This window comes from Ornithodoros turicata, chromosome 6 (assembly GCF_037126465.1).
Source record: "Ornithodoros turicata isolate Travis chromosome 6, ASM3712646v1, whole genome shotgun sequence".
Lineage (NCBI taxonomy): Eukaryota > Metazoa > Arthropoda > Arachnida > Ixodida > Argasidae > Ornithodoros > Ornithodoros turicata.
In genome coordinates, this window is record NC_088206.1 from 28,192,072 (window position 1) to 28,219,472 (window position 27,401).

The 27,401-nt window shown below is 44.1% G+C and overlaps 1 protein-coding gene across 4 annotated transcripts in view; it reads left to right on the top strand.

The window, feature by feature from the left end:
* The window catches only part of LOC135396488 (gamma-tubulin complex component 6-like), a 79,779-nt gene that overhangs the window by 33,315 nt on the left and 19,063 nt on the right, over window positions 1-27,401 (top strand). For all 4 annotated transcript variants that reach the window (XM_064627488.1, XM_064627482.1, XM_064627483.1 and 1 more), the window contains exons 14-21: window positions 390-517; window positions 579-732; window positions 7,605-7,653; window positions 8,656-8,990; window positions 15,043-15,139; window positions 24,223-24,364; window positions 24,456-24,609; window positions 24,662-24,699. In XM_064627488.1, coding sequence (XP_064483558.1) covers window positions 390-517; window positions 579-732; window positions 7,605-7,653; window positions 8,656-8,990; window positions 15,043-15,139; window positions 24,223-24,364; window positions 24,456-24,609; window positions 24,662-24,699 — 1,097 coding nt within the window. The remainder of the gene's footprint in view (window positions 1-389; window positions 518-578; window positions 733-7,604; window positions 7,654-8,655; window positions 8,991-15,042; window positions 15,140-24,222; window positions 24,365-24,455; window positions 24,610-24,661; window positions 24,700-27,401) is intronic.

The window sequence follows — 27,401 nt, forward strand, 5'->3', positions numbered from 1 at the left end:
CCCAATTTGAGAACCCCTTCATCTTCCACGTATGCTTCGCCCCTTTTGTTGTTGATCATTTGACGGACAGCACATTACTCATACAAAGCTGTCACATGGGCAGTTGGCATGCCATGGGCAGGAGGCCTGTAGTGGTGTTGGGTTTTGCTGGGCAGCATACTTCATTCCATAAGGACAGCAATAGTGCATCAATAATTGGTCTCTCGCTCACGGTTTCCACAGCTTTGCAGCAGCATTTAGGAGCTGGAAAGCTTCATTACATCACAGAAATTCCTACACTGGCATCGATTGCATTGATGTGAAATTGTAGTATCTGCCTTAATCTTGTTGGTGGTTAAGTATGCTCGAGCTCCTATAATGATGCGGTTCTCACTTTATTTCTTATCCAGATGAAACCTTTTGGCTGAAAGGCTTCACACTACGGCCATCCCAGGGACTGCCATTTCTGTCACACCTCAGTGAGAAAGTTCTTCTTTGCGTCAAGACCGTAACCCTCCTGTGGTTGTGTCAGCCTCAAGTAAGTGCCATTGTGATATGGTTTCTCTATCTGACGTTTTTTTTTCGCTCTCTCTCTCCAGAAAACAGCACTGTGGAGCGATGATTCAGCACCTATGGTCACCCTGACTTTCTCTAGGGAATTATCCAGGAATATAAGAGAAGCATCAAGGAGCTATGTCAGTAAAAAATGGAATGAAGTGGTGGGTTGCAGCAGTAAGGACAACGTAACATGCAGTGAGTTTACCATACACAAGCACCTTATGTGCACGTTTGTATCTGTGATCATGCATATGTAAGGAGCTACCAAAGAGTCAATTTATAGTTAGCAGAGAGATAAATTCGTAGAAGCATTATCTGTACTCTTCAAATATAAGGCCTGCTCACTCAAAAACAAGGAGTGCACTGGTTTTCAGGTAGTTCCCACTGTTGTGTTTTGTTATTGTTTATTGTTGTTCATTGGTAATTTATCTTCCTGGTTCCTCCTAGCATTTCTCCGAATTGGTCCAGGTATATTAGCATCATAGTGGGATCAAAGTGTGTCAAAAAACAGAACAGAACATGAGAAGCAACAGGACAGTTGCTTGTTTTGTTTTTCAGTGTGCTCTTTATTGATCCTACTACACTATCATGTACCCAAAATGTACACCGTCCACTGGCATTAATTGCAAGACATGGCAGAGCCCCACAGAGCTAGGAAATACATATCGAGTGAGGTACTGTACTATGTACTGTAGGTATTGTAGTATGTAAGGAAATGATGAAAAAACGTATGGAAACTGCATGATTTTTTTCTGTACTGATTGCTTTATAAAAAGATACACTGTGCAGTAGGCATGTGCATAGGCACACATATTTCCAAGTGCAGAACGTAATTTCTTTGAAGCAGAGTAACAGGATTTTAATTGAAACTATAAGAAAATGGCATAATAGAGGCAGACCTCCTGAATGAATTTTGGGTGGAAGCCATCAGTACAGCAGCCTACTTTTGTTTTTGTCCGTCCTCGCTCTCTTCAGACTCAAGGATATGTTGCCTGTCTCAAGGTCACACCAGCTCGCTTGCGTCGTCCTACTATGCTCATCTAATTACTGTAATCAGTTACCTTTAGAGTAATCAATTACTGTGCCTAAGTACTTTCACAAATGAGTAATTTAACTGTAATTTAATTACATTTTGTCTGTAACCTGTACTTTGAGGACAGTTACTTTCTGCTGTGGTTTAAACAACTCTGTTGTAAATTTGCCCACAGTATTGTGTGTACCAAATGCTGAGGCCTTTTTGCTGCAATCAGGTTTTCCTTTTTCCTTATGTCTACTGGGTCTTGCACATGTTCTGGCACTCATTTGAAACATAACAATACTGACGCCGACCGCCGTAGGAGCCACGAAATCAATTTGAACTATCAGCCAGTTAGTGAATGGCATAAATCCACATTCCAAAAGCCTTTACTCAGAACATTCAAAGTGGCCACAAAAAATTACCTACACGTGTCAGCTTCGCTGAGACTGTGCTTGTGTGCATGTATCATATCTGGAATGGCCTGTTTTGTTTTGTTTTGTCGGGTGCGGGAGCACATCGTTCCACTATATTTCTTGTACTCTGGAGCTGGTAAGTTCCAAAAACCGTACAGGTTTGAAGTGAGATGAACACGAATAATCGAGCACTTTAAAGGTACAGTCTGAATTATTGAACGAGGAAATATCCATTAGTTCTATGGTGTGTTTGACGGTGCCAAAAGTTTTGTCCGAAAAATTGGGAAGTCTGAATTATGAGTCGGCAAAGTTATGCGCAAGTATAACAGTTCATGTGGGCACTCATCACACCTATTTTAATCTCTGTTTCAATAAATTTGCTTTATGACGGTATGTAGTTGCGTGTGGCCACCCAAATATACGCCGACGAATTACACGTGGACGAGGAACGTTCTAATGGACAATGTAGTTCCGATAGTGAGAATGATGATGACTTCGACTTTTCGACACAAAGCAGTGTCAATATTGTTATAAGCCTGTCAATATTGTTATAAACGCTCATACTATAAACATATGTGTCATAAAGTATGTTGTATAAGTTATGAACCTCTGGTATGAACAGCATTACAGAACTGTGCCAATATTCAACATTACGAATCGAATATTTTCAGTATTCGATTCGATTCACCGATTTTATATTTGTGGCTTTCGAATAAGATATCTTCTAATAGTCAAGATTTCCCGAATTCGGAGCCTAACGCGCTGAAGCCATGCAGCGTTTTCCCGACGAGAACGCACTAGCGGTGTGCGTCATGCAAAAATCATCAAGCGCGTTCGCAAACAAGTTCTCGTCGGCGCCTCGCCAGTCTGGCAGGACTCGTTTTGTCCGGTGTGCTAGCGAAACACACTATTGATTGCTGAAATTTTACATGGAAAATTCATATAGAATGCGTCAGTGCATGAATCAAACTTCTACAATACAACACTACGCAACAGTGGCGCGCGTGGTGGGTTGCGTGCACATTTGCAATCGCTATAGATGACCCTCTGTTTACAAACATGTGACGTCACGAGCAGACCGGTTCGAGGTTACATTTTGCTGTGGTGGACAAGAAGCGGGAAAAACGCGTCGGCTGGTAGGCTGATAAAGCTGATAATGCCCACCAGCATGCTTTGCGCGGTGGCGTTACGTAATCAATGACGTAGGGGCTCAGGTCGTCTATTGGCAGTTGGTTTCGTTTCGCCTTTCTTGTGCATGAGTTCATGTTGGCACCAGTGATTCCCCCAGAAATTCACTGCTGGGGGGGGTATGCTTGGTGAAGGTTCCGCTTACGGAATTTTTCTTAGACACGGAAAGAATCGTGGCACAATGGTGACATATCTGCGCAGCTTTCCCGTTTTATTTGTACATGTTATTACGTTAGAACACAGTACATTAGAATATAGATTCATTATGAACGGCATTTCAACATTAAGATGCATAATCGCACGACCGATAAAGAAAAAAGACTAGCACCTTGTCTCACGAAGCTCAATGAATACCTAGCAACCAAAAGTGAAAACCTTAGATGAAAAAAGCGGAATACCTCACTTGATTGAGCTGGATGCAAATGGTTCTTGATGATCCACATTGAGTTTGCGTGGTCGCACGCATTTTTGCTCGTATATGCGCGAAATGTATGCATTGAACAGTCACTTTCAAATGATTTTGGACAAATGCATGGTACGATCATCTGCATGACTCTGGTCCTACAGCATAAGTTTGACAGTACAGGATGTAATTCGCTGCGCCGGACTCACTACCAGAACATGTTGGTGGCTGATGTACAGTGTACTGAAAGTCGAGTGCAATGGGGGTGGACGGTATGTGTCTCTCTTTATCAATGTTCTTTCGTCTTACGGGTCTGTTCAAGGTCTTCCTCCTACCCGTCCACCCCCATTGCACTCGACTCTCAGTACATTGTGCTGCTTGGGAATGCACACGATAGCAGATAAAATTCGTATAATCCGAAATTCGTATAAACAGAATTAAACCAAAATAAAAATTGAGGCAAGAAAATAGACAATGACTGTTCATTTTCAATTACTGTCAGTGAAAGGTCGGTAGTGGTGGTGGTAAAAAGGCTCCCCGTTGTTGGCCTCACAGATGTGGGCAACGCTTGTTTGTTTGTTTATTATGGGATATAATATGGATTAGCCAAGCTAGGGCTGGCTTGCTACGACTAGCGCCCTTGGGGAATGTGCGTCCTGAACTGACTTCTAAGAGGACTCTCTAGAACGATATGCCTGGAAGCGTCTGAGGAAAACCCAGGGAGAACCCCAAACAGCACAGCCGCCACCGGGATTCAAACACTTTTGTGTCTTCGTTTTTTACCAATGTTGCAGAAATTCTCGAGATGATTCAAAAGGCCCAGCACGTTCTTTCCACCCGTGAGTCGCGCGACAGTGTCGTAAAGCGAGTTTCTCCTAAAGCATGCAGGCCTTAGGTGAAGCCAACTTGCGGAATGGTGATGCGTATTGTTGCCAGAAGTTGTCGTGATGTTCCTTCCATGCCGTTTCCCTCAATGTTGGTTTCCCTAAACCAGTGCGACGTCTCACAGCTTCGCGGTTATTGTTGCGAGGAGGGTAAAAAGGTCAAAACAGCGAAAAGGTGATAAGGTACCTGGCTCTGTAATCCCTTTGATCTTATCTCCTCCACCACCACCACCAAAGGGAGAGTCATTGCTTGCATTGCGCAACATGATGTGAGGGAGTTCATGGTGAGGATTTCCCTCCCTCGTCAAAAGGAGGAGCAGCGTGACTGGCATGCTCTTGTGTCATAGGGCAACGGCCTCTGTCGCCTCCTTGGCTTGTTCCTATCATCTGTAAAGGAAATATAAACACGTTCGTATCATCCAAACTCTAATACATGGGAAGAATAGGCATTCCGGCCGGGACTGGAAAACAATTCGTATTCGAAATTCGTATCATCGAGGTTCTGTTGTAGTTGCCAACATGGCAGGAAGTGTCCCAGCTACATCACCTTTGTCATAAAGCGAAAGCAACCACTGTTACTTGAGAGAGCAGCAGGTTTGACACAAACGATAGCTGGAATGATAGTACTCAGTGTGCGTCCTTTTAGGATCGTGGAAGGTGGAGGTACAATGTAGAGCACTGCACGGGCCTGAATTTCCTGGCCCAGCCTGGCCCTGACCCAAAGCCACAGACTCTTACCAACCCTAGTTCAGCCCAGCCCGGCCAGTACCCGAAGCCACTGAGGCTTACCCTGCCCTAGCCCTGCCTGGCAGCCGGAAACTCAGCCTAGCCCAAGGCCAACCCACAGCTTCATAGGCAGATTTGTTATGCGATCAGTACGACAAGTTCAATCATGCGGTAGAGGCTCATGATACAGTGTAAATCACACATACTCCCTGCAACATGCAAGTGCAGCCTTTGATTCTGTTTGTGCTTGTAGCAACATTTTGGTATTGAGTCTTGGGCACCTGTCTGTGATGCACACCGCAGCGAGGACGTCATCCTCAACAATACGAAGTCGACAAATGTAGCGCTTTAGCAAAACGATGGAGGAATGGTCCAGCCTTAGTTGCTTTGCTTTCAAAACAAATGTTGAGGATTAAATAATGCAAAAGAATGGCTCACAGAAGCTCGACCAGACTCAGGCCCGAGAACTCTCGAACTGGACTCAAGCCCGGCGAGAGCCCGCAGTCAAACCGACTTTCAGAACTGATTTCAACCCGTCAGCTGGGCCGGGCTCAGGTTTTCGGGCCATCCCGGCCCTCTGCAGTGCTCTTACACAGCAGTGCCTGGTTACAATTAACCGACAAGGACATAATTTTTTAGAGATGTCGTGCCTTGTCTCTACCACCTGTCACGGCATAATATGGTTAAGCCGACAGGACCACCGCGATAGCATTGTGGGTGATACATGGACATTGCGAGCAAACCGTAGCTTTTTGAGTCTGGCCTACTACGTTCACACATCCACCGTCGCCTTCAAGATGTTGCTGCTAAATATGTGGCACATGACATACAGTCTGGTGTACCCCACTAGCGGGGTACACCTGAAACTAGCAGCGTAAATTTCTTGTGGGTGTGGAAACCTTTTCTCATCCTTTCATAGTGGATGCCTCTCTACATATTTCTGTGATTATCAAAATGTGGTTGTATGTGCTGTATGTCCACGTTGCAGTAAACAGGGCTGCTTGAAGTCATTATTTGAATCGATATTCGAAGTCAAATATCTGCGGTATACGTATTCGACATTTTTACTATTTGCGCAGCCCTATTTTAAATATTTTGTGGATGACATTGTAGTATCTGGCCTCTTTAAACGGATGTCACCTAAACTAACTCAATTACATTTGGTGAGTATCCGTTACTCAATTACATTGTATGGGTAACTGTAACTGAGTTAGATTTTGTTTGAGTAAATTTTCCTGTGACTTAATTAGTATCTCTTCTAAGTAACTTCCACAGCTCTGTTTGAGACACACTGAACAACATGTGCAAGAGTGACAGGTTATGAAGGCAGCCTCTGTTGATCTGTGGCTTACATTGTTGCCAGAGAACTCAATGAGAGTGGCCTCGATGAATGGACAATTAGAGGTGCGGTAAAGTGTAAAAATTTCTCCTAACAAATTGACAGGTGCGGATGCCTTGCTGGCAATACAGAAGGAATGGGATTCATCTGTTCCATCGTTCATAATTTACGCGCAAATTATGCCATAATTTATGCTTTTTCTGTCTTCTCAAGTAGTGCAGAGAGGCTTGTCATTGGTCTCCTTAAACGATTTGCCCAATCATAGCAGGGGATCATTTGAGGTGCCCAATGACAGGCGTCTCCGCATAGACACACTTCTTGAGAAGGAGAGAAGAGGGAAAGCATAGATTGCGATTTCGTTCGTCCTTAAATCATGACTGATGCGATGGGTGAACCCTGTTCCTTTCTATTGCTGTCAAGTTGATGTCATCTTTGATTCAGCAGTGAGAAGTTTTTGCACTATCATGCCTCTTGATGTCTGTTGTGTATCGTCTGCAAAACACCCAATCCGACTTTTGTGTTGCTAAAGGCAGTCACTAAAAAGTTATGAAGTTTGTCCTAGGTACTGTTTTCCTCTCTGTCTTATCTGAAGAGAATCTGTGGAGCACTCGACATAAGTTACTGTGCACTGTACAGCCGTGTAGATGGGCTTGCAAACAGATATAGAAGGCCCCTAACAGCTTAGATACATGTGGATTCAAGAACTCTGCACTAATTTAAATGTTCAGAGCCAGGGCAGAATATATGGGCCTATTCAAAGAGAAATCGCCAGATAATATGTCATGGCATACCTGATAAGTTTTTCAGCTATGTTGAAGTTTGCTATTGTTCATGCTCGAAGATTGGAAGCACTGAAAAACTAGAAGAAAATACATTGTGGACGTATGCATTCCCCTGAGTTACAGTATGGTTCATAGATGCTGTGGGCATACACACTGTGTGAAAATTTATTTCTTTTGCTTAAAAAGTATAATCAGCAAGATGTTGAAGCTTAATTGACTCAGACCCAGGAGATAGCCAATTGCCACTACTTTCAGAACTTGTGTACCTCTCTTGTGCCATGCCTGGTTTATCTGCAGAAATTTTTTAATTACAGACCCAGATCGAGGACTGCACCCAACTGAAACTACCACAAAAGCAGAAAAGTAAGTTGCAGGAAATCGACAGCTTTCTCCAATACATACATCTTGATAAGTGACTGGGATAGATTCCCTTAGCTTAACTTTGATATTGTGTGCAAGATGTTTTCAGTCGTGTTAACTGTTTTGCTGCCAATCAGAAGGGCGAAAACCATGGAAATTATGAGTGTGAAGGGAATAATGTGAATATTTAACTTGTATTTCAGTTGAAATTGGATGTAAAGGCTTCCATGTGTTTAAAAAATTTGGTTAAATTTTATGCGCATCTTACAGTCCGGAAATGTTGCCAAATGTTTACCACACTGCAGGAGGTTTCCTTTTTTTTTCTCTCTCTCTCTTCAGGTAGTTTTTTTGTTGATCATTCTATGTGTCATCTCTTGCTAAAGTATACATGCACTGGAAGATTCACGCTGAACAGGGTATGTGCATTATGGCACACAATACTTCTACTTGCATTTGTAACAAAATGTGGCGATTCTCACAACCCGATGCATGTAGCAAGGCAGAACTTTTGTTTAGTTTGCATCATATGTTGGGCCATCTTTTGCTGGGGCCACAGTATTGGGCTGTGTTATATCAGATTAACCTACTATATATCAGATTGATTTGATTCAGCTTAAAACAGCTAACAGCATAACACTTATTTATTTGGTATGGGTAACTGCTGCATCAACCATGTGAGTCAGCTATTTAAACATGCAAAGGCCTTAAAACTTGCACATGACATGTTTTCCAAATTTTGATTATCTCAAGCATGGGCAGGCCATCAAAAAAAAGAAAAAAGTGCCTTCAATGTATGGGGCATCTATGACCACAGGGGTAATGCCACTTCTCTTTGCTTGCTAAATTTTAGAATTCTTAAAAACTTATTGACATTGTGTTTCATGATCGTCCACTTATCATTAGTATATGCTTTGGGGGTTATGCTTTTCCACCTTACCATATGGTGTTCTTGTTTTTGTACTTGCTTTTTGTGCCCATAGGATTTATCCAGAATGTATTCTTCAGGAACCCAGGTACCGGTACAGGGAAAGGGACATCAACAAGTGATGACAGCAGTCGGAAAGATAGGTTACAGAATGCAAATGAAAGGACGACAATATGCATGAAGCATTCAGAGACATCCTTAGATACTGAGCTCAAGTACAAAGTGCAGCCTGATGAGACCTTCAAGTATGGAGAGTGTGATGGCAGAGCAAATGAAGAGGAAAACAGCCAGCAAAGTAGTAACCAAGTAATAAGCGGGTGGAGTTTGAAACCCCTACCCCTGCTGGGTTCGCTCCCAGAACCATGCACCTCATGGGAAAGCTATGCCATCTCCGATTATTGCACAGACATTTCCAGTAAGTGCTAACTGTTCTAGCAGTTCTGGTGGGGAGGGTGAATGATCCTGAGAAACTGGGCTTTAAAGCACAAGTGCCTTTCAACTTCCCAGAACAGTACCCGAGAAATTCACTCCTTTTGGCACCCATGTGTGAAAAAGTGACAGCGGTACTGTACTGTCCACGCGCAATAGTTCGCTGTGTTGCGTGAGGGCGGGCGCCATGTCAATGCCACCTAGATAACATGGCCTGAGCATTCGTTTGACAATGTCACACACCTGCACCGGCTGCCAAACATTTTCAATGAGGGAGCTTTTGTCTTCTTTGTTCTTTCGGAGACGTCACATCTTATCCCCGATAGCCACAGTAAGGCGACGTGCATGACATCAATTGAAAGAGTGCTCAGGCCTTCTCTCATCTAGGTGTCATTGGCCACGTCGGTCCGAAACCACAGCCTATCGCAAATGTTACAAAGATGCTATTGCGGACGTCCGGTCAGGACCCTGTGGTGGTAGCTTGGCCATCCGAACGGGAATGAGGAAAACGGGGTGACTACATTTATTGCAGCATGGTGAGGAGACTTAAACGTACAGGAAGGGACAAGCTTATATATCTGTCTTACAATCGTGAGGTCCTCTCTAGTTAGTGACGGCCAGGGGTTGGAGAACAGAGACCCGTCGCAGCCTTGTCTAGCCTGGCCTTGACGTCGACTGTGGAGTGATGTCACAGTCCTGCCTGCCCATTGGTCACATCTGAAATCAGGTCACTTACTGGTGACAGCATCTTGGAAGATTAGCATGACCTTGAGGTGGGGGAGCCCATCCAGACGGTGACTCTCTGTCCCACACCGCTTCAAAAGGCATGCTGAGGGTCACCCTGAAGGGGACGCGAGTCCGGAACGTAACAATGCCAAAACTCATTATTCAGAATCTTCTCCGCAAACTCTGCGTCGGCCAATGCAAACTCCGACAGACATGCATTCGTTTCAAGTACACACGTTAATACTGTAAGCAGGACAGTAGAGGCAGGATAGGAGGGCAAGAGACCGTTTACTGAGCGACGCTCAATATTCGAAAGCGGCGGGTGCTAACCCAACGATAGCGAAACGGCTGCCCGTTGCTCGTCTTCTTCACATCTCCCCCGGGGCAAAGAGGGAGCCATCCTGGCGATCGATCCGGTGTTTGGGGACGGGAGGACACACGGTTTTAGCCGGGAGACGTGGATGACGTCGGAGCCGCGGTGTCGGGCGTCGGGCGGGGAGTGCACAGGCTCAACGGCGTAATTGACATCAGAAACCCGCTGCACGATTCTGTAAGGGCCGGTGTAGCGGCATGAAAATTTGGGGGAGAATCCGGGCTTCCGTCGAGGTACCCAAAGCCAGACCAGATCGCCAACTTTGTGAGACACAACACGGTGCGTCTCATCGTAGCGGTGTTTCGCTGCAGCTTGGGAGTCGTAGGTACGGCAGCGGGCGATTTGACGGCATTCCTCGGAGCATGAGGTCGCCTCTTCAAGTGTCGGGTTGTTGGCGCTACAAGGGGGATACGGAAACATGGTGTCGATGGTACAAACGGGGTTTCGGCCGTAAAGGAGGTAAAATGGGCTGTAGCGTGTCGTGGACTGGACCGCCGTATTGTAAGCGAACGTGATGTAAGGGAGAATGGCATCCCAATTGTCATGTTGCGCCGACACATAAAAGGCGATCATGTCGGCGAGAGTGCGGTTGAAACGTTCTGTGAGACCGTTCGTCTGAGGATGGTAAGCGGTGGTAGGCTTGTGGACGACCGCGCAGGCACGGAAGATGTCGCGCAGTAAAGTGGCGAGGAAGGAGCGACCACGGTCGCTGATGAGGACGCGAGGGGCGCCGTGGCGAAGTAGAATGTGAGATATGAAAAAGGCAGCTATTTCCTGAGATGTACCAGAAGCGAGGGCTGCAGTCTCGACATACCGTGTGCTGTGGTCGATTGCAACGATTACCCAACGCTTTCCAGTAGACGATGTGGGAAGAGGACCAAACAAGTCGAGACCGATGCGATCAAAAGGTAGTTGCGGCGGCTCAAGAGGATGAAGGAGGCCAGGGCTAGGAGAGGGCGCAGGCTTCTGCTGTTGGCAAGCCAAGCAGGAGTTCACGTAGCTCAGTACAGTGGAATACATGCGGGGCCAGAAATACCGCTGACGGACGCGCTGGTATGTTTTGTAAAAGCCAAGGTGGCCCGCGGTGGCATCGTCGTGTAAAGCGCGAAGGATGCGCGCACGGAGCGTCCGAGGAACCGCTAATAGCAAGCGCTGGCCGTCCGGGCAATAGTTCTTTTTGTACAAGACGCCGTCCGACAAAACAAAGTTCCGAGCCCTCTTGAGAAGTTTCTTGTCAGATGAGGCGCCTTGACCGTCCAGAAGAGTTATTAAGGAAGAAAGGTTGGGGTCCTTCAGTTGTTCATGACGCAGAGAGCGGGCATCGTAGGACGTGAAAGGGCACACAGAGGCCACGCACGCAGTCAGTGATTCCGGAGGATCTGCAGTAGCATTCCTCGGGAGGGGACAGCGGGACAGGGCGTCGGCATCACAATGTTTCCTCCCGGATTTGAACTTGATGGTGATATCATACTCCTGAAGACGGAGAACCCAGCGGCCGAGTCGTCCAGATGGATCCCGCAATGAGTGGAGCCAGCATAACGCGTGATGGTCCGTCACGACAGAGGTACGGGGATCGATGCCCCGCACCTCCACCAAATGTAAGCAGGACAGTAGAGGCAGGATAGGAGGGCAAGAGACCGTTTACTGAGCGACGCTCAATATTCGAAAGCGGCGGGTGCTAACCCAACGATAGCGAAACGGCTGCCCGTTGCTCGTCTTCTTCACAATACGTTAAGTCGAGCCTGTTGGTACAAATCAATTCTATAAAGCACCAGGATAACGAAAATGAAGGACACAACAACACAGGCGCAACTTTCAACAACAGTTTAAAGAAGGAAGCTGCAGTTTTAAACACTCACTAAAAAATGCTGACTCACTGTCCCACAATGCCATTGATGGTAGGCTGACACATCTGTCCAGCTCACTGATAAAGAATGCTTCCGGTATCAGCCTTTTGGACTTGTTCCTGTGCTCAAAAAGGTCTGAAGCAGGTAATGTTAAGGATGTCCGATGTTAGCAACCTGTCCGGTCCCAAGATCACTCTCATCTGCCGCTGAACATCATATCGAGGATTGATGCACGTTCTCTGTTGCTTTGATGCCAGCGTTGCTGCCATTGTCCCACATACCTGCACTGTCACTTTGCACACAACTCATGACAATCAGTCCCCCTTTTCTTGACGTTGTTTACAATGATCTTGTTGCCAGAAGAGATAGTAACAACTCCAAACGTAGTACAAACTAAACCAAAATTGAGCAGTCCAACATTCAAAAACTAAATGAATGTAGATGCACTGTATGTCCGTGATGTATTCACTTTACAAGAAAAAAAAAAAAAAGTGCAAACGTCTAAAACTGCAAAAATGCATTAATGGTGAAAAACTTTGCATGCTGCGACTTCCATGGTTTTCGTAATACATTGCTACACTACACACTATCACTTCCATGCTTCACATCATGCTCTTCTAAACTACATCCACTGTTGGCACCAAACGCGACTCAGAAAGTCAGCACCAAAATTGTCTGAGACATTTATATTAATCTACATGAGCTCTACTGAGGTCAAGTACAATCTACATGAAAACTGTATTACTGCAGGAACAAACTCCAACGCATTGCACGACTATTGAGATATTTTGTGCTGTTCAGATATTCAAGAGGTTGGTGATCTGTTTCTACTTGAAGTGTTTTCCAAAGAGATGCTTGTTAAACTTTGATACCACACACTAGAGCCAAACATTCTTTTCCTCTGATGGAATAATTTTTCTCTGCTGCTGATAATTTTCGACTTTCATAACTGAGGGGTCTCGGAAGACCTTCCGACTGGTGTAACAAGACTGCTCCCAAACCAACGTCTGAGGCATCTATTCAAAGGATGAAGTCCTTGGACATGTCATTCGCTGCAAGAATAGGAGGCATCAACAATAAGCATTTCAGGATGTTAAATGCCTCCTGGTGTTCAGACGTCCGCACAGCTATGTTGCTGCTCCCTTTTTTAGTTAATTCTGGGACAAGGCATGCAATTGTGGCAAACCCAGGAATGACCGTACTTGTTTCTTGTTTTGCGGTCTTTGTGATTGTAAAATCTTATCTAGAGTAACTGGATTAGGGGCAATGTGCTTCTGCCCTAGTGTACATATGAACTAGGTAGAGAACCAAACTCATAACCAGTTCACACTTCTATTGGTTTCAACTTAAGCTTAGCGTCTCATACTCTCGCAACGATGTTCCTTAAGAGGCCATACCAGTCAGGGAGCAACTCCGATTCACGATTTTCCCGATTCTAGATGGCGCCACGCTTCCCATGCCTTATCACGCCGTTTGCCTCCGACTCCGAAATAATTCCCATTGTGCACGGTTGAGGTCGCGAGTTTAAGGCAGTACGCTCCCCTGCGCTGTTTGTCGAGAGGTAAAGTGTCGGACTTTGATACAAAAGGTTCGCAGTTCGATTCGAGACATTCATGTCTTTTTGCTTGTCTCCTATTGGTATATGAGTACTTTGTTATTTTTATTTTGTTGTTATATATTTATGCTATAATTATTGTTTTCACAAGTCAGTGGCGTCCGTACTGACTGATTGTGGAATTTTAGTTGCTCTTCGTATTGTTGTACTAGTGCATACTTACTGTATGCTGACGTACAAGTGTGATCAGATGGTACGGGTGAAAATATGGTCAGTACACACTAATACAGTGTAATGCTCAATGTTCTCTATGCCCTGACTGGCTATGCAAAAGGCTTCTGCAGTCCATAAGAACAGTGTCTTTTCAAGCAGCTTTCATAGCTGCAGCCTGACTCTTTTTGCTCTTATTGTGTGTGCTCTTATCGATCAGCTAGGTGTGTGATATGGCATTGAGTTGATGTAGCATCTTTTTAATGCTTTATCATTAGGAGTGTCAAAATGGAAAGCCTCACCCAGGGTGAATGGTGAGTCATTGAGGGTGAATTCACCTCAATGGTGAAGACTCACCGAGGCAGCAGTGGCCATGTAAAGGGGATATAAGAGGTTAAATGTAAATTGAGGTAAATAATTTGAAATTGAAGTAGTCGAAGGTAATTAAGATTAAGAGGTAAGAATAATTAAAGGCAATTAAAGCAAGAATGTTGAGTTTAAAGGTAATGAATGTAAGATATATCTAATCAAGACAACGATTAAATTAAACTAAAGGTTACCTAAGGTAACCACAGGTAATTAAAGGTAATTAATGTCAAATAAAAGGGGATTGAGAGTAATTAAAGCAAGTAAACATAATTAAAGGGAATGAGATGAAATTCAAGATTACCGCATGTAACATGCAGTTACCTTCGGTAATTAAAGGGTAATTGGGGGTAATTGAGGCTAATTAAAGGTAAAATGGATTTACTGCACAGTAACGCACGGTAATTGAAACAAACTGCACCGTAATCGAAACTATTGAACCGGAAGTCAATAAAAGAAAGGAGGTGGACAACCGGAAGTTGGGTTTAGACCAGAAGTGGATACCCGGAAGTGAAGTATGGACAGGAAAAGGAGCTTAATGCCAACGCATTTCTCTCGCATTTACTGCTAAATCGCCACCAAATTTTTATTTTGTTGTCTTTTCACATTCTTGTCATATTGCATGCCAGTTAGTTCATGACAAAAACATTCACTCTGCTTTTTTTTTTATTTAGGAAAGTTTATTTAGACTGAAAGTTTGTTGCTTCTTGACTTCTGCCAGGTTAAAGTAAATAAATACTTTAGTCACAAATTAATTGCATCAACAGGTAATCTAAATAGTGAGGCATACAGCCATCTAGTGCCTCACTCTTTGTTTCATTTATGAAATTGCTATGGAATGAACCTAAAGGACCCAGGTTAATTGCTGTGCATGTTTTGGGAACTAAGATTCAGCCAAATAAAAAAATTACTTGTGTGTGATGAAAAGGATATGTTGTGACATATTAATGCACACTTACAGGGTCAGAGGAGATGTTGCTACCTTTGGATGGAGCCTTAGAGGCAGCCCCACTTGTGGACCTTGTTGAGCAGTCTCTGCTTCCACCTCTCGAAGCCCAGTAAGATTTCTTAGACAATATGTATATCTGCCTCATTTATTAATGGTTGCCACAAACTTGGGGAGAAATATAACATTCTAAAGATAAAACTGCAAAATAGATTTTGGTAACTACACACAGCATAATTATGGAGTGACTTTTTCGGGTTAAACCTGATTCCGCCCGGTTATTCCCCCCAGAACTGACCTCCGACAAATTCGGGTTAAACCCGATTTCTTCCCGAATTCTAGTCACTATGAAAGAGTCCGGTTAGCATTGCCAGCAATGAATTCAATGTGCTTGTTCCAAGTTAGGTCTTGGGAGAGATGAATGCCAAGATACTTGTAAGAGCTTACTTTAGTGAGAGCAATGTCGTCTAGTGAGTATGGATATGGAGAAAAACGGCCGTAATTGCAACGGGCAAAAGTAATAACATTACATTTGTTAAGGTTAAGAGGCATCTGCCAGGTTAAACACCACGAATGAACTAGTGAGAGGTCATGTTGGAGAGCAACCTGATCAGAAAAAGAAGAAATCTTGCGATAGATAACACAGTCATCGGCAAATAGCCGTGTGGTGGAAGAAATATTATTAGGGAGGTCGTTAATATAAATAAGAAAGAGAAGGGGACCAAGCACCGATCCCTGAGGGATACCAGATGTTACAGCAAAAAAAATCGGAACGATGATGCATATTACGAAGGAAGAGCGATTCGTGAGGAAGTCTTGTATCCAATAATAGGTTTTACAGTCAATATTAGTAGCACGAAGTTTCTGTAAAAGGTAATTATGAGGCACTTTGTCGAAAGCCTTACGGAAATCTAGAAAGTCTCGGGGTCAGTTTGTGCAGATACGTCAGCGTTAGAAAAGAGGTCATGAAGAAAAGATGCAAGCTGAGTTTCGCAGGAACGGTCCCTACGGAAACCGTGTTGGAGTGGATAGAAGAAGTCATTCTTCTCAAGAAATCTCGCAACATGTGAATAAATAATGTGTTCTAGTAGTTTACAGCAGATACTTGTTAGTGATATGGGTCGGTAGTTATTAGCGAATTGGGTGTCGCCAGACTTAAACACTGGGATGGTCTTCCCTACTTTCCAATCATATGATAGCATTGAATTATGCAAGGACTGTGAAAAGATGTATGCCAGAATCATGCTAGAGGTTTGCCTGGTCATGATTAGTACTTGGTATTGATATCATCTGGCCCACAGGATGTGGATGATTTGAGTGACTCGATTAGCTTGCAGATGCCTTGGGAAGCTGCTTCGGAAGCTTTAGTACACCCCTATTTGTTCTTGGGCTGTAGCCATTATTTAAAAGACCTAACTTCTTGAAGGCAACCTCCCAGATATCAAATCAAAATCCCCCACTGGTACCGCTAAACTGCATACGGGAGGGATGCCGTTCCTTCCTCAGGTGAAGTATACACAATAAACTTGGGCTAATGTTATCCTAAGCAAAACTACAATCTGTCTGTTTTGCAAATGCATCATAAACAATTTCGTAAAGCGGGCTTCAATTTTGTAGGGGGCGGCTTCACCTCATGCAGGAAAGCGTCAGGTGAAGCCCACTTTCGGGAGGTGTCGTTCGTATTCGGCGAATGGTCAAATTATTCGGAAGCATGAATATTGGGTATTTCGATTCGCGAATCGGATACTTCTAGTGATTGATATTCGATTCGAATTTGAGAACTCTAATATCCACACACCCTTAAAAATAAAGGATTCCGTGAAACTCTGTGCCAAATGAAGGAGTCCACGATTAATTCAGCGAAATTTTGCAGAATCACGGAATCGCGTAAAACGAAGGGCCTTATGTATCATAGACCCGATCTTTACCTGTATCGTATCATTCCAGAAATTTTACACCCGAATTGGATGCTGCTGTTTTCGTCTCGATTTTTACCCCCCTCCCCCCATGAATTTTGCAAAAAAGGTGTCCCAAAAGCTGCAGACCCTAATTAAGGTGGAATCACCCGCTCCGGTTGTGTGCGGCATTCTCAATAGATGGCGCCACTAGCAATGAAGTCACATGGTATTTTTGCTGGTGAGAGATCAGAGGTGACGTCGTTCGCGCGCCGTCAAGCTCAAGCTGGGAAGCCTCTTCCCTCCTCTCCCTATCTCCCGTGGCCTCGTAAAGGGTTTTTTGTTCCTTGGTCCTGTCCTGTTGTCTCCCATCCAAGGATGCCTATATTATGCATGTATTGTTGGAGTGCGAAGCATGGGTTGGCTTCCCTGGCCCTGAGCACAGCTTATATTTCAATTGGCAGAAACCTTGAAAACATTTGCGTGCGCATTTTTTATTCTTTTCTGTAGCGATTTACATGGTATGACACTGTATTGTGTGGGGGGTCAACTGGCATCCAATTTGGCGCTATCTGACTTCCTAGCTGCATAATGGGTATCGTATTCATTTATTGTTTCTTTGGACTAATGTGCAAACATGAAATATGATCGATATTTATCTCAAGGCTGAGTCGCGTATTTTATCTGGACGGTCGACAGACTGAAACGATCGAAATTCCGTATTTCCAATTGCCCAGATGGAAAAGGAAAAATAAACGCATCGCAAAAAGTGGTGCAGTCCCATACACACACACACATAAATGGGATGATGATGTGGTGGGTCATTCCCCACCGTTATGGCAGCCCCATAATAAGTAACGCTTCTGTGTCCTTCGTGAGTAACCTTTACATTTCCCTAAAATGAATCAATAGTGATGATGACATGGGATGCTTACATGCATTTCTCAGCACAACAGCCTGTCAAGAAAAAATCAGCAGACCCGTTGAGAGTTTTTATAGATTTTTAATAAAATATATTGTGATTGCGGGTCATAATGCTTAGGACACTCATTTCATCTGGTAATTTCATTTCGTACTTCGATGTTACGAAAAATAGTGTCTCGCTCTGTTGTCTGAGGCCGAAAATCGAAACACCAAACAACGAGAACACCGAAAACCAAAAGACCAAAAAGACCATGGAGCCGTACCAACTGTATAGTAAATAGGGGTAATGACGAGACAAACACAACTGCCTTCTTCACATGATTTATTTGCTACACTACCATATTTTCCGCTGTATAACGCGCACCAGTGTGGTGGTGACGAAAACCGGCTTGCCGTTGTTGGCCTCACGTATGTGTGCTGCGTCACGACTGTAGCCAGGATGAGATGAGATGGTGTGATAGCAGATGAAGGAATGATGACGGCGCACTCGTGTATAATGCACACCCCTAAGAACGGGCCCAATTGGAAAAATGTTCTATGTACAGTCAAACTCCTTTATAACGAACTCCAGGAGACCGAAGAAAATCTTCGTTGTAAAGGTGACTTCGTTAAAAAGGAGGTTTCAAAGAAAAAATGCCTTAAAATGCGAGCAATCTTGTTGATTGGTAGAAGTTCGTTGGTGTGGTCAAACCACACCTCTGACCCGCTTGCTCATAAAAATACTGCACCTTCATATGTTGGTATGTTAGGATAGAACAAGAGACATTCAAATGTCTCTGTTCAAATCAAGAATTCTGATCGGTCCAGCGTACGCTCGGGCGTCCCTCAGGGCAGTGTCCTTGGACCACTTTTATTTTTAATCTACATAAACGACCTCCCGTGTCATTTGTCTTCTTCAGTTAGGTTGTATGCCGATGACTGCGTCATTTACAGAAAAATAGTGGATTCCGTGGACCAGGTCGCTTTGCAGGCTGACCTTGACAATCTCCAAGTCTGGTGCAATACCTGGTTGATGCAACTTAATCACTCAAAGTGCATGCATGTCTGTTTTTCTCGAAAACGCATCCCACAGCGTCACTTGTACCAGATTGGCGACATCGCGCTCAGCACAGGTTTTGGGTACAAGTACCTTGGAGTACACTTTACAAGCGACCTAAACTGGAAATCTCATGTCCATCACATAGCATCCGGAGCAAATAGGGCCCTTGGTTATCTTAAGCGCCATCTAAGGTCGGCACCTAGTAACGTCAAAAGAATGGCTTACGAGGCGTTTGTAAGACCGAAATTAGAGTTTGCTGCAGTTATCTGGAGCCCCTATCAGTCGACTGTTATCAACGAGCTGGAAAATATCCAAAGTAGAGCCGTCAGGTTCATAACTTCAAATTACTCACGATTCACAAGTGTCTCCGCTCTCAAAAAAGATAATGGTATCCAAACATTAGAAATCTGGAGGAAAATATCCCGGCTGTGTCTCTTACATAATCTTTATATTTCTCCATGTTTCGAAATTGACTTGAGTTTGCTTCCTCCGCCTCATCGACTTGCGCGTATTCATCATGCATGTTACATTACCCGCCCAAGGGCTCGAACCACTACATTTATTAAATCACCCATCCCATTGGCCATCACAGAATGGGACACATTACCATCTTCCATAGTCACAATTAAAGATGCAGCACTGTTTAAGGCTGCTTTGTCTGATTTCATTATCTAATTAACTCTTATAATATCTTTGTTATCTATGTAAGATTGTTCTATTGTTGCTGTTCATTTTGGATGGATCAGTTGTACCCCCCTTATGTAATGCCCCTTCGGGCTCTTAAGGTAATTAAATAAATAAATAAATAAAATGCCACTCGTAGGAAAGCCCGGAATACCCTCCACCGGCACCGTGCCCAAGCCGCCGAACGAACGCACCCAAACAGACGTCCGCCATGTTTGTTTACATTAGGCCTTGCAGACGCGGCACCGTGCCTTGTAGTTCTGGTTTTGGAATGCTGGCACGTTTCAGGGTCGATTCATACGATGCAACTTTTTGCTGCAACTCTGTTCACGCTACAGTTGCACCAAAAAGGTCCCTTTCATACGGCGAGCAACTCGGAATGCCGTAGTTGTCACTGAGCTCGCCAGAGCTTCACGTTCACACGGTGCAACCTGGTTGCGCGAAACTAAAGTTGCATTGCGTTAATCGAACCTCGCACGCAAATGATGGACTCAAGCAGGCTGCACACGACGACAAACTGCGTACGGCAGCGGCTCGCCCGCTGAATTTATTTGCTGTGTTACAAAAAACCTTTCAGAGCAGTGGACTATGCCAAATGTATCTACTGTTTGATGAAAAACTCAGTTAGCTTCTTCTGGACTAGTGTACTCATAGCACTTTTCACACAATACGCCTTGAGATTTTCCAGATTTCTAAAATGTTCTTCGGGGACATCAGAACAAGACGAAAGGAAAGCTTGCACCTTGTCCAGCATTTGTAATGATTCCGCTGATGTTATTTTTTCGGTTTGCGTTTCGTCGTCTTTGTCGCTGGCGTCGTCTTGTGTTTCATCAGTTCTTTCGCTCTCCAGTCTAACCTCTTCGTAAATGTCCATGTCCGCATCGAAGTGTGACATCACTGTGACGCGATCGTCAGCGCCGATGAAGTCTGCTGGAGCAATTTCTTTGGGAACATTGACCGTCTCTGTGTAGCCGCCCCACGTCTCGAGCACGTGTCATCGTCATCTGGATCAGTATTTTCGTCTTGCTTTCGTCTTGCAGCGTTTTCGTCTTGCATCCGCGCCTTCTTGTTGAAGTCGTAGTCTACAGGAAGGCTACGTACGTTCTTGAACGCGTGCGGCTTCCGCGACTTGCCGATCACTAGCGGTTTCACTTTCACTGATCCAGTCATGTTGCAGCATAGCACATATAGTCACATATAGGCGCATGACTATCCTTGCCTGCCAGTCGTGGCAGATCGTGTGGTGGAGGTGGTGCTAATGAAAGAGCTCGTCATTGTCTGCCTCACGAAGTGAGCAACGTCATTACTAATGCCCTGTGGAATGTTTGTCCTGGGCCTACTTCTAAGGGAACTGTGTTGATATGCCTGACAGCGTCTGAGGAAAACCCAGGAAAAAGCACACCAGCACAGCCTGCACCAGGATTTGAACCCTTCTCGATGTGGAATGGCCAGCATGCTAGTCAATCAGCCACACGAGCAGATTGCGTGTTCCATGGTGTCCGTGTTTCTTGAAAAGACGTGCTATCCTCCTATCGTCAGTCCAGTCTAATAGAGTAGTTTCGTTTCCTCCAATGGCTCTCTACAAACAGAAGAATAAATACCTGCACGTGTTCTGCATATGTGCCAAGTGCCTTTCCATGGGTTTTGTGGTTAAGCACAACCTGCCATGGAGCGTAAGTGACGTGTGACCGCTGTTCCAGATGTTCCCAAAATATGACGAAGCAAAGCGCTACAGGTGCGGACAGACAAAGACCACTGCCATCATCGGTGAAATGGCTGCGTCCTAAAAGGTGCAATGTTGTAGAGCCAGTTGACGACGCGTCTTCGCAATTGCGGTAGACGGAAGCAACGGTAGTGTGTCACAGCTGCACCCGGTAGCGGCTACCTAAGATGTAGAGGAATCGCAATACAGTTGGTGGCAATGATATCTCGAGTGCACAAAATTAATGCATAGCATCTACTTCCCCCCTCCCCTCCCCCCAGTCGCACTGCAGGCAATCTCCCGAATTTTGAGTTCGTCAGGTTGACAGCTCCCACAGGAAGAGGGGACTCTGTTACTTCCTTTTGAAATTGCACACTTCGCAACATGTTCATCCCTGTCATTTATAGGCTCTTAAGCACACTGCGCTCTCACTTTGCTCTTGGAGGATATTGCAGTGAACATGCCCATTTCCTTTGTTTTCAGTATTTAAAAAAATTATAAGTTTACTTCTTGATTATTATGCTTTTACCAGCCGCCTTGCCGCCGAATTCTGATCACTATACACAAGAAAGCATTTTTATGAGTATCGTTACAATCAAAGTCTTGTTTACATGGGCTTCAGCTGTGTAAAAGCTTCCCACTCTACTGCTCACAGTTCACTTTAACGAGTGATATCTTCCCCCCATGTTACGCATGTGGTAGTACAAGTATTTTCAAACAACTCAATAAGATGAGGATAAGGCTAGTAAAGGCGACCATACTTACGAGCTATGCATTTTTGTGCTTTTATACGTAGTGGAGTTGCATAGGTGCAAAGGTCTGTCAAAGATGTAACGTACCGGAAGCATCTATTGATCTGCATGTAAAGAAGCGGGCGCTCGACCTACCATTGCATGCATGAACGCATACATGCATATAACATTCGCTTTCATTTTGTGTTCACTGCTCTGAGAGGAAACACTTCTCTAATATGTGAGTCAGAGCCCCGCTAGTATTCCATACAGCAGCATTTCATTGTCCTCACTATCTGCCAGGTGAAGTTCTTTCCTTGTGAACCACCCCGCCAATGTACCCCTAATGATGTAGATGGGGGTTTTGGAAAATGTGAACAGAACACTTCTGTGTGTCAACAAAGATTGTCTGGAGCACTGACATCTGTAAAACTATTAGGTAGTATCATGTTTCGGAGGGGAAGTGGAAGAAGCTTTCGTATAAGCACTGGGAGTATAAAACAAGTGCACTGCTTCTGAGTAACATTTGGTAACATTTTGGGATAGGACATCACATTTTTTGTAAGACTGCAGGATGCAAATCTGCAAGGTAAACTGCTGGATTCTCATATGAATGAATGAAAAATGCATGCATTTGCGCTTTAGGTTCTCTACAACAAATTCGAGACAGTTATCTCATTCCTTACCACGCCCACAGAGAGTCGATCAGCGGCGCTCGACGGTTTGACAACCGTGCTGCTTGAGCCGTTGTGAGATTTGGTGGATACTACAAACACTACAGAATGAGTTTCGCTTTCACTTTTAGCTTTTCCTTGTGGTGGCGATTTATGAAGCTGGCTCTGCACCAAGGAGGCAGTGTGGAGATTTTATCTTGGTTGCTGCGGCGCGTTCCCATGGCGGACCTCTTTCGCAGATGCGCAGTACTCGCATTTGAAGCATATTTGGGTTCGATTTAGTTTATTACAAACTCAAATAATGACTCTGAATATGTTAGACAATCAGATTTTGTCCTGAATGCATGAATATGTATAGGGAGTTTTCATGTACGTCACATTGTGACGTGGCAGTGACATAGCATGCTAGTCAGCTCCTCCCATTGGTGGTCACTTTTTGTGCTAGCGGCATTGAAGGGTGACAAACTGCTCGACGTGCTCCGACATGACGTTTCAAATTATCAGCCAATAAACAGGCTTCATTATCAGCTGTGAGGTGGAGTGCTCCGTTTGTCTGTGTGGAACTACATTTTGCGCTCTGTGATTCCAAAATTCAACGTCATGGCATCAACGTCTTTGGCGGCACATATATCAACAACTGGGCTGCTATCATATGACGCGATTCGAACCCGGGTACCTCCCAGTCACGACGTGACATGGCCAGCATGCTAACCACTGTGCCACATGAGCTAGTGATGCAATACCGCATGGCTGAAACCAAGGTATGGCAGCCCTGCCATCGGAACCATTTGAAGATGACCCATTGCGCATCGACCTAAGACTCCGGAGCTGTAGCGCAGGATATTCGTTTGCGCTTGTGGTGTGCTGCATGCTAATGCACGGAAAACGTAGTGCGCGTGTGATACTTAAATTGAACGCATTTCTTTTCCACTTTTAGGTTGTAACTGTTTAGATTTTGAATAGAAGAAGACTCACATTCATCTAGTCCATTTCCGCAAGTGAAATAAAATCGTACGTGGAACCTTTGATCGTAATTTGTGAGGAAGGCACCACGTCAAAATGACGTAGAGTTAGAGCGCAGGGCGGAGCTAAAAAGCGAAAGAGTGCAGTGAATATTTCATCCCTTTGCAAGCGCCTTTTGGTTTTGAGTGCTAGTAGTTGCAAGGAGCTTTCACTGCCTAAGTTGCAATAAGATAACACAGAGAAATGTGCACCTTGTATACCTGTTTACAGCCCCTTTAAGCACGACTACATTGCTGGAGAACTTAATTCAACTTACATTGCAAAGTATTGACAAAGATATCTGTTGTATCATTGAAGGCACTCATGTTTGTGTATGTTAAATGCTGCCATTTGTTATGTGATGAATTCAATTCCTCCTTGCATGTGGAACTCCGTTCTTTTCTCTTCTTCTTGTTCCTTTTTTGTTTGTTTTTTTCCTATGGGAGTGAGCAATTGTGGTTTTAGAGGGTGTTTTAACAGCCATCCCTTTTCTGCATATGTTGTTACTTGGTTATGCATGATATGTGACATCGTTGCCTTTCAGAATGCACCTGGTGAACAGAGCTGCTGTGGACTATTTTTTGCACAAGCTCGAGCTACCGAGTCACCTACAAGCAATAGGAGACTTTTTCTGCCTGCAGGATGGAGATTTTGCTCAAACACTCTGCTCAGGCATCTGTGAAAGGGTAGGGCAGCATTCATGACTTTGCATGGGTCATGTCAGGAGCAGCTTTTTGGCACAATCAGAATCAAGAGTGATTAAAAGTTTTCTTGCAGATAACGACGTCTCAAGCTCCTTCTGACCTTCTGAATCGTTCCACACTGGGCAGCATTCTCTCAGATGCTCTGGCTGCATCACCACGGGGCAATTCACTCCATGTTCGTCACCTTGCCATGGATGCTCGTAACATCCCAGAATCCTTTTCTTCAGGTATGAGGCTCCTTGGACAGCGGTAGAAAATGACCATGAGTCACCTTTACAGGTGATAATGTGCTGAGCAGCATCCTCCTGAGCTATGAGGTAAGAGGCTAATACAGGGAGGACATTTGATAGTAAATTTGGGAGCGTAGCACATTTGAGGTTGAAAGTTATGAACATACGTATGCGAGACACAGGTTGGGGAGCCATAACTCACGTAACTTGTGCCATTCTTAAATATGTATGAGCGGCTAATTACTTTTTGTTTAATTTGTTCATTATGGTCCAGTTATCACATTTGGGAACCTTTTCTTTTTATGCTTTAGCTGCAACCTTCTGTTTGCAAACATGCTCATTTGCCTTCCTGCTCTCCTTGTTCATGCAGGAAGGCATTGTGATGCATGTGGTTTTAATTGAACCATATGCACATGAATATAATCATGTCTTGCTTGTCCCGGCACCTCAGTTCCGACCTTCTATGGACCGGGTAGCGAATTTCTGAATAAGTGAACGAAGTGCAGGAAACGAAATTAAGAGTTGAATCTCGCTTACCAATGCAGTTTTGTAAACGTTGGCTTCTTTTTTTATAAGCATGTGGTTGGTGACAAGGGCATTCCAACTTAAGCCAACCAACCAACCAACTTCGCTAAACCATGCGAGAAGCATTTGCACATAGGAAGCTGGATATCGAATATGAGTCACTCGAAGTATTCGACTCACGACTCGAGTATTTAATATATTCAGTGCTTCGAATATACGACTATCTCCTGAATATTCCATTTACTTTGCAAATATATACAGTCAACCCTCGATTTATGAACACCCTCGGTTCCCCGAAAAATCGTTCATAAATCGAGGGATTCATAAATCGAAAATTCCTTTAAGTGAGTACTATCAAGCAAATGGAACAGTATTTCCGAGTTGGTATTGTGTTTATAATGCAATATATATATATATTGCATAATTTTGCTTTCGACCATGCTTTCTGCTGTATAAATCTCACAAAGCACAGATGTTAGCGCATTCACACTCTGTTTATTATGCAATACTAAATAGTTTAATTTTGCTTTGGACCATGCCTTCCGCTGTGTCAATCTTGGAAAGAGGAGATGTCAGCACATTCGGGCTCAACTGGTCTCGGATTTCCTCTGGGGTTTTTAACCTATGTTTATTAATCTCCGGGTGACAGCGGACACCTTATTCATGAATTGAGGTCAGGAACACTTCTACAAAAACTCGTTTGTTGTTCGGATTTCGAGGGGTTAAGAACCGAGGGTGCAATACCTTGAAAACGTTTTGTCTGTTCAGGCGTCATTCATAAGACCACGAATAATCTCTTTGAAGGTTTTTATTGGCCTTGGAACGATCCGTTCATAAATTGAGGGCAAAAACGCTGGGCAACTCCTAGTTGGTTCCCAGAAATTCCATTCATTATTCGAATATCGAGGTTCATAAAACGAGGGAAAAATGCATGTACAAAGTTTGGTTCCTCGTGTTAGTGTTCATAAAACGAGGGAATTCATAAATCGAAGGTTCATAAATCGAGGGTTGACTGTATATATAGGGCGGCAGGGCATCGTGACATAAGCATCTTTACTCTGTGCTAGGGTTTGAATCCCGGGATCCTGGCATATTTTCATGTTCCGAAATCCTGATTTTTCACGAGGCCAAATCCCAAGATATGGCAGTGATAAAATTGGGCATTCCTGACAAAGAATGGTTGGCAGTATGTGTGAAAAAGAAAAAACAGTATCTTACTGACCTTTGTTTTCTGGCATACCGTACCTTCCACAAAAATATCCATTGCAATCCATCCAAATATCCATTGCAGAAACTGAGCTAAGCGCATCGTCCGCGACACATGACTGACACATCAACATCTGACCCCACCCATCACATAGCCCATAGCCGAGAACAGCCATCAAGTAGCATTAAAACGCTTACGAAATCACGGGGATTCTTCCTATCCGCGAGACTACACAAAGACTGCAGATCTCCCTTCCTCTCTCCTTTGGCATTCATCAGTATGTTGATTTGAAAGTGAAAAAAAAAAAAAAAAAAAACGAGGTGGAGACAGTCTTTGCAGAAAACTAGACTCGGCTGCTCCAGACCAGAACACAATCAGGGAAGGATAACGGACGTATTTTGATTACCGTTTCTATTTTCATTACTGCTATATTTTCGTTTCCGTTATCCGTTTCTGATACCGGCCTTTCAATTTCGTTTCCGTTTCGTTTCCGTTACTGTTTCCGGTAATGGAATGGTTGTCACAGAGCTGCGAGAGGACAGTCCGTCCGGCTCTATCAGCACCCTGTTTTGCCCAAGTACTGCTCGGTGTCACGCGTACACACTACAAAAGTAATTTTACGTCGTTGGGATGCGCACATGTTGCAAGATAAAAAAAAAATTATATACGTACTCATAGGAACATGTTTTCAGTCTTCAGTCATCCAGCAACTCAAGATGGGCGTAACTTTCATCCAATGTCGCATTCATAAGTGGACGCTCTCAATAGTAAATAATACTGCCATGGCCACAGTGAAAAGAAAAAAGTACAAGATATGTAACTAAAAATCATAGGCTGGCATTCTCGTGCTATGGTGGAGTATAAGCATGTGTTGATGTCAGAGGTTATGAGGACTGGGGCGAGGTAAGTGAGGAATGCATCCTCGAGATCCAATTTGCACTTTCTTTTCATGCTCTCGTGTAGTATTTAGGGCATTACAGGGAATGAAGTCATCAAAATACAAAAACAAGAAATGAAAAGTCACTCAAATGTCATCGCACAACAGGAATAGCCATTA